The sequence below is a fragment of the Ciconia boyciana genome, chromosome 4, assembly GCF_034638445.1.
Source record: "Ciconia boyciana chromosome 4, ASM3463844v1, whole genome shotgun sequence".
Taxonomy (NCBI): Eukaryota; Metazoa; Chordata; class Aves; order Ciconiiformes; family Ciconiidae; genus Ciconia; species Ciconia boyciana.
The window spans coordinates 42,660,894-42,674,863 of NC_132937.1; the positions used below are offsets into that span (position 1 = coordinate 42,660,894).

The window sequence follows — 13,970 nt, forward strand, 5'->3', positions numbered from 1 at the left end:
ATTATTAAGCCTGCCAGGAAAACATATGCAGCAAGTTAACACAAACCATTTCATGCACAAGTTCTATTTATAAAGCAATTCTTCTACCCTAGCTACCCAGCGTAATATATATTTTGTCATCATAGATACAAGTACTGCTTTCTCTCAAACAATGAAATGAAAAACAAGAGACGGCATCTTTCTCTACCACATAATACAGATGACCAAGTTTTATAACTCAAAAATTGCCAAGTTAGGAAGAGAACTTAATGTACATTAGATGCAAGTACGTACGACTAAAATAATCAAGCACAGAACATGCCTCTGAAGTTTACTGTCGTGGTTTAACCCCTGACAACAACTAAGCACCACCCAGCCACTCGCTCACTCCCCTGCAGTGGGATGGGGGAGAGAATCGGAAGAGTTAAAAGTGAGAAAACTTCTCGGTTGAGATAAAGACAGTTTAATAGGGAAAGCAAAAGCCGCGCACACAAGGAAAGCAAAACAAGAAATTCCTTCACTACTTCCATTGGCAGGCAGGTGTTCAGCCATCTCCGGGAAAGCAGGGCTCCATCACGCGTAATGGTTACTTGGGAAGACAAACACCATCACTCTGAAAGTCCCCCCTTCCTTCTTCTTCCCCCAGCTTTATATGCTGAGCATGATGTCATATGGTATGGAATATCCCTTTGCTCAGCTGGGGTCAGCTGTCCCGGCTGTGTCCCCTCCCAACTCCTTGTGCACTCCCAGCCTCCTTGCTGGTGGGGTGGGGTGAGAAGCAGAAAAGGCCTTGACTCTGTGTAAGCACTGCTCAGCAATAGCAAAAACATCTCTGTATTATCAACAGTTTTCAGCACAAATCCAAAATGTAGCCCCATACTAACTACTATGAAGAAAATTAACTCTGTCCCAGCCAAAACCAGCAGGTTTCAGGAAACATAGAAAATTAGGTACTTTAGAACTGGAATTCAAGAGATCACTGAGGTTAAAAAAACAAAACAAAACAAAAAAAACCCACCAAAACAAAACAAAACACTTAATTCATATTCCCTACTCAATATGATATTTATCTTTTCTTGTTTGACAAAACAAAAACAGCAAAAAAATCATCTTTTCCTCTGCTACAAATTCAGATAAAATGGGAACTATTTCATCATGCTTTGAAGAAGCCTTTTTATTAAATGTAGTATTCATAATCTTCAGCTGTATAATACATCTGAAAAAAATATTCATCCCAGTTCTCTATGCAGCAACATTTATCATTCAGGGGGAAAAAAAGGCACTTTTAGTTCAAATATCATCACATTATCTCACTGAGTTAGTTTCAGATTGCTGAACTTTCTGAAAAATTATTTTATGGACACAGCAATAGCTCAAAATAAAACTAGTTTTGGAATCGTAAATTCTCTTGCCTGCCTCCCTCATTCTATAATCAAAACCAGAGAAAAACACGGTATTTTTAAATTGAAACCAGTAAAAACAATGTTGGCTAACTGAACAAGGTGCCAAGCTGAGATAAATTCACATTTGCAATACAGATTAAATGAAACAAACACATTTTAGCTTCTATGTTACAACACATATAGTAGAAGAATCAGAAGGTTAGTGTCTTAATAATCTGCGTAGGAACTAACGATTTTATCAAAAGTACTTCTGAGATGCAATAAAGATGACATTTGTTATTTTTGGCTAAGTATTTAAAATTAGAATTATTTTTAAATAAAACAAACATATGCATAATGAAAGTTTTACCAAAATGTAGTATTCTTCTACTGGCTATACCTTTTTAGCTCTTAGGAAAATATACTGTTAAAGTGTTACAACAAATTATACACTTCTAATACACTTCCATGTTTAAGTGTTTCACCACATTACACGAGAAGCTACTGACTTCTCACAGTTTATCAGATTATCTCAGAAAACTAAAATGAAAAGTAACTTCCTGTATAGTCTTTTAAAATAATTAACAATAGCATAGATACTGTACATATGTCTCTTTCTGTTTTATAGATCCAGTAATCACAAAATTCTAAGTTTCACCTATTAAATTCAGCAATGAATTTGAACAGTCAAACAAGTGATCGTTAGCTACATATGTCAGAGACGTTCTCACTCTTCAAAAGCACTCCTCTGAGTGGAGGAACCAGAAAAATAGGGTCAACCTCTAGTGGAGAAACCATCACTGTATATACTGCATAATAAAAGTAACAAATAGTAAAGAGTAACTAAAAAGCATGATTCCCCCATTAATAAAAAGTTCAGTTACCTTTACCATACCTTTATCTGCTGTCTTCTAAGCATCGCAAGTTCCCTCATATCTCGGAATGGCTGTAGTAAGTACTGGTAGAGCTCCGTGGTAGCTTCTGCAAGGTTACTGTAGGCTTCATCTTCCATTTGATACAGCTCAAGCAGCTCTACCATGCTTTCCGTGTTCTTATGTTTTTCCAGAAGCTGAAGAAAAAGCGCCAATTTTAGTGAACGTGTTCAAACATTCCTGCTAAAAGTGACAGTCATTGAAAAAAACATTTTTTAATCTATTCTCTTGTATTATCTTCCCTCTCCCACAAAATCATCACTCAGACAAACAAACAAACAAAAACCCTTACTTCCCACCCACATCTTGAATTTAGCCAGTCAAGTATGAGCACATCTCTGATAACCTTAACTCAAAATGTGCAGCACTCCTATTGATTTTTTTCTTTCAAAAAATCTCTGGAAGGTAATGAATATGAGCACAAAGACAGCACAAAAAGCAACTTAGTACAAGAATCTATAACGTAGTAATCAGATATACTACTTCACACATTTCCCACTTTCAGGTGTTGGGGGGGGAAGGACTGATAGGAAAGGAGACAAAAGAGGAGAAATCACATTTTGATCTTTCTAAGTTTTTTGGTGTTTGGGGTTTTTTTTGCCTGTCTGGACTTTGGACCCACACAGCCCCTTTTTGTCATTGTAGCTCCAGACACAGACAAGAATCTATATGAAACAAAACAGTGATCTGCATTTCTGGTAATTTTGCCTTCCAGTTTATTATTTTAGCCTAGACAGTTTAGGCACAAAATTTCAAATGCATGAAGTTTCCATTAGATTTTTTTTTAAAAGGAAATTATCTAAGTATTATAAGCTTTAAAAAAATAGTTAAAATAATTTGTTTTAATTCATATAAGAAAACACAACACCAAAGTCTGTCCATTCCATCCTTTAGTTCTTATGAAGCCAAAAATTCATCTGTTTGTACAAATTTGCTACAATGTATGTTTTTAATTTATATGCTTGTTTTGCATCTATGTTGGGCATTTGCCTGGACAGACCTCACATGCTGCTGGAAATCTTTTACCATTTCTAAAAAAATATGCAACTATTTAACAAAAACTAATCTCATACAGACATGTGGAGTACTTGATGTATTTACAAAGACAAGATTATCTGAAATTAATTCCCCTAATGTAATTTTCAAAGTCAAAGTCTCTTGTCCTTTATATTATCAACTCAAAAGCATATATTCACAGTCCAAGTTTATTTCTACTTAACATAGGTTAGGAACACTATGGAATAAGCACATCGTATCTCCTATCTGTTCATTCAAGCTGGATGCCAAGCCAACATGAAATATTCACAGTATACTCAACTGCATCAAGTATTATAACTGGAAGACAAAATAGAGGGAACTGCAGATTAGAAACTGAAGCTTTGGTCAACAGTCCTTTGGTGTCTGGTTCATTTATACCTCAGGACAGTCAAGAGAAGTCTTGATTACCATACTGTCTACTCAGTTTGCTCCACTACATTTATATTACTATGCCGTGTTTCAGTTACCTGACCAGATAAGAAAAATTTTCTCTTTCTTCATAACGTAAAGTTTGCTTCTGAAGATCCTCCTAATCCCACCTTGGCTTCCTTTGAAGCACTAAAGATTGGACAAGATTACAGAGAGGATGCAGAGCAGAATGGAGAGAGGCTCGTAGTAGCTTTATTTACATGTTCAGCATTAAAATGATGGTCAGATGACAAGCCAGAAAGAGCTTTCCCTCAGCAAGACTTAGCAGAGATGAAAGATCTGGGAGAGATGGTGTAGAACAGATGTGACATTCCTCAGCATCATGAGGCAATTTGTTGTATTACCTAAACAATTTCACCTAGGAAATTGTTCCTATTGCAATGTCACTTGCTATGCCCTTCTGCTCTCTTCCAACAGCACGTAATATTTTGTGGCACTTGAGTTCTCAGTGAGAGTACTGAGTAGTGGTTTGTGGCTTGCAGTCTGTAAAATTGACATTTTATGAACTTTCAGGGTTAAACACACGTAACCTAACCTGCAGTTATAGGCACAGAAGTCATCCCAAGGTCCTCTTGGGTTTGAGTACCAAGTCCCTATGGATTTCATGCATTATTCCAGCCCATTAGCTGTTTTAACCATCTAATCTATAAAGCCACCTTCTTCCTTGGCTCCTCTTGCTTGTTGCTAGTGCCTAAAAACAGAGCTGCCAAACTCAAGCCTTCTCCTACTTCCCCCTGGCACTATCAGAAAACCCTCTTGCAGTCCCAAAGCTGTAATTATCCCTCTGTCAAGGTACTGAAAAATGAAACCTTTCTTCTCAAGCCACCCATTGCAAGAAGAGTCTCTATTATTAGCAGTAACTCTACAACACACTGTAATGTTAATTTGCTTTTAGTTGCTTAGGCTATTAGTATCTGCTTATTAAATAAATTTACACATTTGTTTCATTGTGAAACCCTACTATTCTACTAGGATACAAATCCTAGAGGGCAACAAAAAATGACAAAAATTAGAGAAAACTTATCACCATTTACAGGAGAATCTTAAGTAATCTCATTCTAGGAACAGAATAATGCAATGCAGGTTTTTTTTTCCTTTACAGACCATTCTTAAGGCCTATTTAATAGCTCTGGTATTCTGGAAGACAGTCACAACTTTGCAGAAGTTGGAGTGAAAGTGCCAGGAAATGAAGGACCGTTTCAATTTTATGGCCATCAGTATAGTACAAACGCACCTTAAGGAGACTAAAAGCAAGTATCTACTTATAATTAGTTGGTTGTTCAGTGAAATCATGTCCATCACTAGAAACGGTATGGATAAAGTAATGAACTACCATTACATTCCTGCACATACAGAAGATAAGTAAATGGGCATCGTTTCAAGGTCTTGTCCATGTCCCGTTCTATTTGGTCTGCTGCTGGGATTACCCCAATCCTGAACCTAATCCTGAACTCCTTCAGAAAAACCAAACCCCCAATAAAAAAATACAAGTGAGGGCACGTTATTCTTACAGAATATATATATTCTTAAATTATTAACACAAGGTAAGCAACCATTCTTCCTTCCTAAGGCAATGATGCACACAGAGTCCATTTCCTGTGCCTAATGAAGACCTTTCTGAATGAAAATGGTGACGAAATTTCATTTAAACTACAGTTGCCAGAAAAGACATAACAAAACATGAAAACTGATTTAGAAACCAAAAAGTATCACCTTATTAAGTGTGGAGCAAAGACCAAAGAGCTTTTGAATAGGGATATTATTCAAAACAGGTAGGAAAGTTACAAACCTGCGAGCACTGGTTACATATAGCCTCATTACACCCATCCATCTATTAACATGTTCTTCTACAGGCTCATTCAGACAGCATTATGGGGAAAAACTTCCAAACATTAACCTTTTCTACAAAAGTTGTAAACCAGCTCAAAAGCACATTGAAATTATTTTGTCCTGTCAGATCAACACTGTAAAATTGCTGTCTCAAATTTCACTTGGGTTAAAAGTTACATGACAGAAAGAAGAAACCGAAGTGGGAAAAAAATCCAGTTTTGAAAAACACCACAGAGAAATCATGATGTGCATTTGAAATTATAGTTATGACATGTGCCCAGGTGGCCAAGAAGGCCAATAGCATCCTGGCTTGTATCAGAGATAGTGCGGCCAGCAGGACTAGGGAAGTGATCGTCCCCCTGTACTCAGCACTGGTGAGGCCGCACCTTGAATACTGTGTTCAGTTTTGGGCCCCTCAGTACAACAAAGACATTGAGGTGCTGGAGCGTGTCCAGAGAAGGGCAATGAAGCTGGTGAAGGGTCTAGAGCACAAGTCTGATGAGGAGCGGCTGAGGGAACTGGGGTTGTTTAGTCTGGAGAAAAGGAGGCTCAGGGGAGATCTTACCGCTCTCTACAACTACCTGAAAGGAGGTTGTAGTGAGGTGGGGGTCGGTCTCTTCTCCCAAATAACAAGCCATAGGACCAGAGGAAATGGCCTCAGGCTGCACCAGGGGAGGTTTAGATTGGATATTAGGAAATATTTCTTCACCAAAAGGGTTGTCAAACATTGGAACAGGCTGCCCAGGGAAGTGGTTGAGTCACCACCCCTGGAGGTATTTAAAAGACGTTGATGTGGTGCTTAGGGACATGGTTTAGTGGTGGACTTGGCAGTGTTGGGTTTGCAGTTGGACTTTATGATCTTAAGGGTCTTTTACAACCTAAATGATTCTATGACTCTATATACACGGTTTAAAGGAATACAAAAGGGTCAGACTGTTCTCTCTCGCTTTTTGAAACTGATGTGATTACCAATCACCAAGCCTTCCCCAATACGGTGTGCTATGAACAGAAGACTGATAGCTTTGATTCTGCTTCTAGACAGAGCCTTGTAAGCCTGATGAAGGCTGCTTTATTGCCACAAGTCCTAAAGGGGCACTGACATAGGAGACAGATGGTACTAAGCTGGCTGTGTAGAGGACCTCTCCCACTTTGCTCTACAACGCAGTCCGATGGAAACTTTCCTGTTCTGGATCAAAGTCAGCTGAAGCATTTTTTTAGCTGGCTGCCATCCGGACAGTATTCAGACTATCAGATAACAATAACGCTGGGTCTAGCACAGAATCCACTGAATTAATAATGTCATAAGGCAAACCAGGCCCTCCATAGACTCAGAGGTAGTTTAACTGTGTATGCTCCAATTTTTACACAGGCAGTACCTAGACGATACACTATATTAGAAACACAAAAATTCAGGTAATACCTTTTAGTAAGATGGAGACATCGGTTAAGCTGGCTGAAAGCCCAAACCAACCTGGTACCTTAAAACCATGCAGTTTTCAAGGTGTTAGCATAAAACACATGAGCAATTTTTGTGGCATGTTTTATGCCCCACTCATGATTAATTCTCAGCATAGACTTTCAGTGTTACTGTTCATTTACTTCAACAGTCTTGGTATGAATTTTTGGCTTTCACAATTTTTTAATTATATTATTTAAAGAAGTGGGTGGAGGAGGGTAGAGTAATATCCTGTACAGGCCTGACTAGTGCTATACCCATTGAATACTGCATTTATTTTAAGAATCATGTTTCACAGATGTTACATTGTTCACAACTAAATGAATCCATATATTTTAGGCAACTCTTATGCAGATAGACTCTAACCAGCAGGAAACACTTTTTTTCAATGTAACTGCACATATATTTGAACTATATAACAAAGATTATTTCTGTCTTCAGTATTTTTTTTTAAATTATTTTGCCCATAAAGCTTTGAAAGCATTACAGCAGACAGTGCAATTATGTGTGGGTTGACCTCAGTTGGGAGCGTAATCCAAAGCTTGATTTAATCAGTTAAGAGTCAAGTCTTACATTTCCTTTGCTATTATTCCCAAAACTTTCCCTGTTATTCCTATTTTATTTTGCGTATTTTATAAAAGCATTGCAATATGACACATATCCATTTTTACCTAAAACAGGCCATAAAGATATTTTTCAGTCCCTTCCTAAGCATCTTCATTTTTTTGGAATACTAGTAATTATGGAATACCCTATTTTCCTACGAATTTAGATTCTTGGATGCCTGATAGTATCACTTGCCATTTCCAGGATGAATTCTAAAGATTTTTAATTGAAGCAGCATATTTAAGATCACAGGTAAAACTAAGGATAGTTGTTTTCAGAGAGAAGTACAGTACTGCAGATAGAGTAGATTTTAGATACTCCACCCTTTCGACTGAACAGGAGTCCTAAGAGTAAAATACCAAATCCTCCTGCTGATACACTTGTAATAGTCTGCAATGAGCTCCAGACAATGAGTTCCAAAGAAGTAAAGCTCCAGAGTACATAAAATTTGAATGCAAAATTTTAGCAACTGAACTTAAGACTGCAATTTCTTAAATGAGAACGTGCTTAAAATTGTTTCTATTCTCTCTCTTTTTAAGCTCTCTTTAAACAAAGAGAAAAAAATCTTGTTAAAAACAAACACACTCCCACATGTCCTGGTAATGAGCAGGAGTTTCAACTAGATGAAATCTGTACTACAGGCAAACTGCTTTTCTCTCTTACATGCATAGTCCTGTATTTCAAGGTCACCTGTTGTGGTTAAAAGATCAAGCCTTGCCAGGACATTTAGCCTTCTGTTTGCATGACTGCATTGCTATCAACAATCCTTACCTTTGTAGTATAAAAAGACCATTTGCATTATTGTAGCAGGTCAATGCCCCAGTAACGGACCAAAGCCATACATTTTACTGTTGGGGCAGAAATAATCTGAGAGAATACAAAAGATGGATACAAAGTTGGGATAGCATAAACAAATATGGTAATACTGCCCAGCATGAGATGTGCTGGAACGAGCACTACATCTGTCTAGCGTCTTAAGATCAAAAGAAGATACAAACGAGTGAGTTCCATATTAAACTTATTTGGAAACTACATAGTTTGTAATTGGTACATAAAGCAATCATCCACCTACTGAGTGGACAAAAAAGTCCAACCCCTATCTGAAGATAGGGAATTGGAAGTGTATGCCGATGCACTGCAAAGGTTATTGCCTGGATTTTGGGGGGATTTTCTGAAGGGCTGTTTACAGAAGATTAATTAAATTAATTACGGATTAATTAAAATAATCAAACCAAATGCACACATAAAACACACAAAACAAACAAGTTCAAAGTTTGCAGTTATTCTAAGAAACAAACAGCAAAAACACATGCACACAAAACAAAACCCAAAAGAAGATATTGAGAAGTAAAACACAGGGTGTTTAAAACACAAGAAATAAAAAGGCACATTTCCATACGATGTGTCTTCTAGGCCTCTGAAGAACTGCTCATATCCAGTGAGCCACATTATTCCTCTTTAAACCCTGTTTAAAACAGTCTTTTAACTGCATGCAGAGAGCCTGTGTACCTCAGTACAGGTGTGCAGAGATGTATTGGGTGTAGGTGGCAAGGTTTTTGTAGCAGGGGGCTACAGGGGTGGCTTTTGTGAGAAGATGCCAGAAGCTTTGTCCGTGTCCAACGGAGCCCATGCCAGCTGGCTCGAAGATGGACCCGCCACTGGACCCGCCAAGCCCATCAGCCATGGTGGCAGCACCTCTGGGATAACATGTTTAAGAAAGGGGAAAAAAAACTGCTGCGCAACAGCAGCCAGGAGAGAGGAGTGAGAATATGTGAGAGAAACAACCCTGCAGACACCAAGGCCAGTGAAGAAGGAGGGGGAGGAGGTGCTCCAGGTGCCAGAGCAGAGATTCCCCTGCAGCCTGTGGTGAAGACCATGGTGAGGCAGGCTGTCCCCCTGCAGCCTATGGAGGTCGACAGTGGAGCAGATATCCACCTGCAGCCCATGGAGGACCCCACGCCAGGGCAGGTGGATGTGCCTGAAGGAGGCTGTGACCCCATGGGAAGCTCACGCTGGAGCAGGCTCCTGGCAGGACCTGCAGCCCCGTAGACAGGAGCCCACACTGGAGCAGGTTCGCTGGCAGGGCTTGTGACCCCGTGGGGGACCCATGCTGGAGCAGTGTGTTCCTGAAGGACTGCACCCTGTGGAAAGGACACACATTGGAGAAGTTCATGGAGAACTGTCTCCTGTGGGTGGGACCCCACGCTGGAGCAGGGGAAGAGCGTGAGGAGGAAGGAGTGGCAGAGACGATGTGTTATGGACTGACAGCAACCCCCACTCCCCATCCCCCTGTGTTGCTGAGGGGGAGGAGGTAGAGAAATCAGAAGTGAAGTTGAGCCTGAGAAGAAGGGAGGGGTGGGGGAAAGGTGTTTTTAAAATTTGGTTTTATTTCTCATTATCCTACTCTGATTTGATCGGCAATAAATTAATTTTCCCAAGTCAAGTCTGGTTTGCCTGTGACAGTAATTGCTGAGTGATCTCTCTGTCCTTATCTTGACCCACAAGCCTTTGGTAGTATTTTCTCACCCTGTCCAGCTGAGGAGAGGGAGTGACAGAGCAGCTTTGGTAAGCATCTGGTGGCCAAGGTCAACCCACTACAAGAGAACATACCAGAAAGCTAAGACCAGCACACTGCAGATTGCTTGGACTCTTTTCACTCGTATCTGTTATCTTTATTTATACTTAGGTTAACAGCTCCTAGGACAGTAATAATTACTTTTGTCAAGTTCATTTACACCGCCTACCAAAACGCATGTCATTTCAATACACTACCTGTAATACAAGTCCATAGAAAAGGAACAGAACTGACTGGGTAAGAAAAATTGAAGTAGTATTTTAACGTAGCCAAGTGAGCCAAAACATTATTTCCATGTATGCATCATTACTGAACAATTCAACTTCACTCCTCCCACCCAAAATTCTAAATAGAAATCTCAGCAGAACTGTATGTATATATATAACTTGTTGGAATATCACAAGGCTCAGGCTTAAAGCTGCCAACTCTGACAACAATGTATGGCACACCAGAGCTCTTCTGAAAGCTCCAGAAGGAGACATCAACAATTAAAAACTATGCATCTCCTTTTCTGTAAACAAGACAAACATATGTGTAACATCATGGTAAAGTTGCTTTTATTTTAAGATGGTACATGTCTGATCACCTTACCTTACTGTGTGATGTGTCTGTGCCACTCCTGAGTTACACTATCATACCAAATGAGTGCCTATAAAAACTATGTATTGGTTTGAATTTAGTATATTATGGAGAATAGCACAGCCACAAATAAGCTATGGAAATCATAGCAAACAAGGGCTAATTGCATAGAAGTGCTCATTGTACAGGAGTGCTAGGCTTTTTTCTGCTGTTAGTAGCACAGAACTAAGTATTTACATTGTAATGTAATTTGATGAATAAAATAGATGTTTACTGTATTTCAAAGTTATTATGGCACTCTGGGACTTCTTCCCTTTGGAAAGGGGCAAAATAACTAAAAGATAAAGTCACTAATGAATGACTGATCAGTTGGAACATGGTAACTCTGAACAAAAAGACTTCTAGGCAACACCTCACCCTGAAGGCTTGGCAAAGAGCTTATATTACACATGTTCTAATAAGTTCTAAGTAATTTTTTTCTGCAGGAGTCCAATTGAAAAAAAACCCAGAGCCAGAAGACTGCGAACATACGTTACCTAAGTGTTCATGCTGTGCCATAAAATACATTGGTCCACAAAAAAATACATTGGTCCACAGACCTTCTGTGCTTCTGAACTATACTATTAGTTAGAAAAACATATTCAAGACCCTCAAAATTGACAACTGTCTAAACAAACTAGTATTTGCATGCAATGAATACATTTACTTAGCAGGTATTATAATATTACTCTTAAAACCCTTCTTTGTGTAAGGTTTGCAACGTCAGGACACAGGCCTAGCCAAACATCCATTCCGCTAAAGAGCAAATGTTCTTTTATGAAAACAAAGGTGAAAATTTGATGGGAAGAAAAAAAAATAATGTAAGAGATATTACCATTTTCACTCTGAAGTCAGCTCACGGGAATCATATCAGCAGCACTGAATCAGTACTCTTACCAGTTTTACAATGCATTTGGCATAGTAACAGATATTCTCAAATATCTGATAAATCTAATGTTAGACTTTTAAAAATCTAATTCAAACCCAGTAAAGCATTGTGACAATACCAGATTCAAAGCACTGGTATGGGTGAATTTACTTTTTAAAGCTGAGCTGAGCTAATGGCTTGCTCCTATCAAAAGGAGATCCCACTTCCCATCCCCTCTTCCCTCTCTTCCAGTTCCACCCCAGTTCCTTGTTCCTTCTGCTCTCAGGTGCCCTCTTCCTCCACTGCACTGGCTTTGGTATTTCTCAGACCCTTCAACAAACTAACTGAGCGTCTGGCAGAAAGCTATTTCTGTAGCTTCTCTTGGACTAATTTACTGAATTGAATCAGCACACTGCAAGGACAGAGAAGCACAACACGAAGGAACACAAAGCTGAAGGCGGGAGGACAGAAAGTGATAGGATCCCCCTCTTTCAGCGCTAGCAAGCTGATGATCCAGTTTTTCAGCTCCCATCAACGACACAGCTGATGAGCTACCTTTAAACTCTGGACAACAGCTGACAGTTAACTCAAATGCCCATCTGTGTGATTTCTCAAGCCTGGTATAGTTCAACACTGTTTCAATCCTTACAGCACCTTATACAATGGTGAAATCATGGAAAGGCAGGGCTAAGAAGGAAACAGCATTACACATGACTAAATGTAATTTTTAAAGTTTCTAAGCTAAAATAATGGTGTTTTTTATTTAAAAGTTCAATACAACATACAAAAAAGCCCAATAGAAAGATCGCATTTACAGCCCACTAATACTAACAAAAGGCTAAATACATGAAGAAACTCCTGAAAACCCGTATGCGCACTATCTTCCTCTAACAGCAAATGTCATGTATATAACAAGCTATTAAATCACTTTCATAACAGCACAACATTTCAGACAAAAGTAATTTATATTAGTGTCAGGCAAACACAGACTTGTATTCTGTGGTGTTACCATTTGGGTTGATTTTGTCCCTGTTTTCATGGAGAAACGAAGGCGAAACATTACACAGGTTAAACGTTATGGAGAAATAAAATCCATGTGTGATAAAGCAGCATGATAAAACACAGTTGAAATAATACCATTTACCTATGAATTCAACTCTTCCAGAACAGCTCCAATATTGCAAGTAGTTTGGGATTTTTTAAACTCCTCCCACATAAGGATTTTTTGCTGAATTATACTACTCTGAAGTGACAAAATGGTACAATTTAAAATTCTGACATCTGATGGTTGTAAATAAATATCACATCACTGAAGGCTGAAGAATTTGGGCTCTGAAGCCACAGTTCTACTTGTAGAAAAATTAAAAACTTTCAGAATCTTCTAAAACTGATCTACAGATTTTCTCCCTCAAAAGTTTCACAACCGAATTAATACATTTGTTTCTTTTCCTTTTTTTTAAATTTCCTTAAAACAGATATAAAGCACACAGTGTTATTTAAAGTTGAGGTTGGTTTTTTTTTTTTTTTAAAAAAGCCTAATCAAAATTAGTTCTATTTTAAGCATGGGGTTCAACTAAATAAAACCCAGAGAGGTTCCTCCTAACATAATAATCTCCTTCTAACATAGTAATCTATGATTCTAAGTTATTGAAAAATCTTTTACAATACCCTCTCCCTAACGTAGCTCAAAACAAGTCACGATGCAATGCTGTTACGTGAAAAGTTGTGCTACTACTAGTTTTAGATGACCCACATAAACTGTCTACAAGTCATCACAAACAAATGCTAATTGATTACTTAAACAACATTTTTCAAAGGAAAAAAAAACATCCAGTTCCCTCACACCAATATCATAGCATTCTTTCCAAAAGAAGGTCATATAAACATTTTTCTACAAATGCATTTTGGAAAGCACTATAAGAGCAGCATAAAACAAACAAATTTCCATTACCATTTAAGAAAGCTGAGGTACTCAATTTACTTTCAGAAAAAATAAAAAAGGTTGTTGAATGACTGGAAGTGTTTTATAACACCCTTCCAGGAGCAACTCGTTGACAAAAAAAGTCCACTAAGCATTTGAATTTTTCTGAATGGGTGATGTTTGTCTGCCCCATATGTAACAAAAAAAACCCCCACACATTTGATAACTTTAACTGTATAAATACCACAAACAGAAAAGAATAGAGAGAAAGGAAACCCAGAGATAGTGTCTTACCAGCAAAAGGTTTTTACCTGAAAACAACCTCTGCCAAAATGT

General features: G+C 38.4%; 1 protein-coding gene across 1 annotated transcript in view; it reads right to left on the reverse strand.

Moving 5' to 3' along the window:
- Positions 1–13,970, reverse strand: part of JMY (junction mediating and regulatory protein, p53 cofactor) — a 72,829-nt gene that overhangs the window by 48,597 nt on the left and 10,262 nt on the right. The window contains exon 2 of the mRNA XM_072859666.1: positions 2,257–2,430. Coding sequence (XP_072715767.1) covers positions 2,257–2,430 — 174 coding nt within the window. The remainder of the gene's footprint in view (positions 1–2,256; positions 2,431–13,970) is intronic.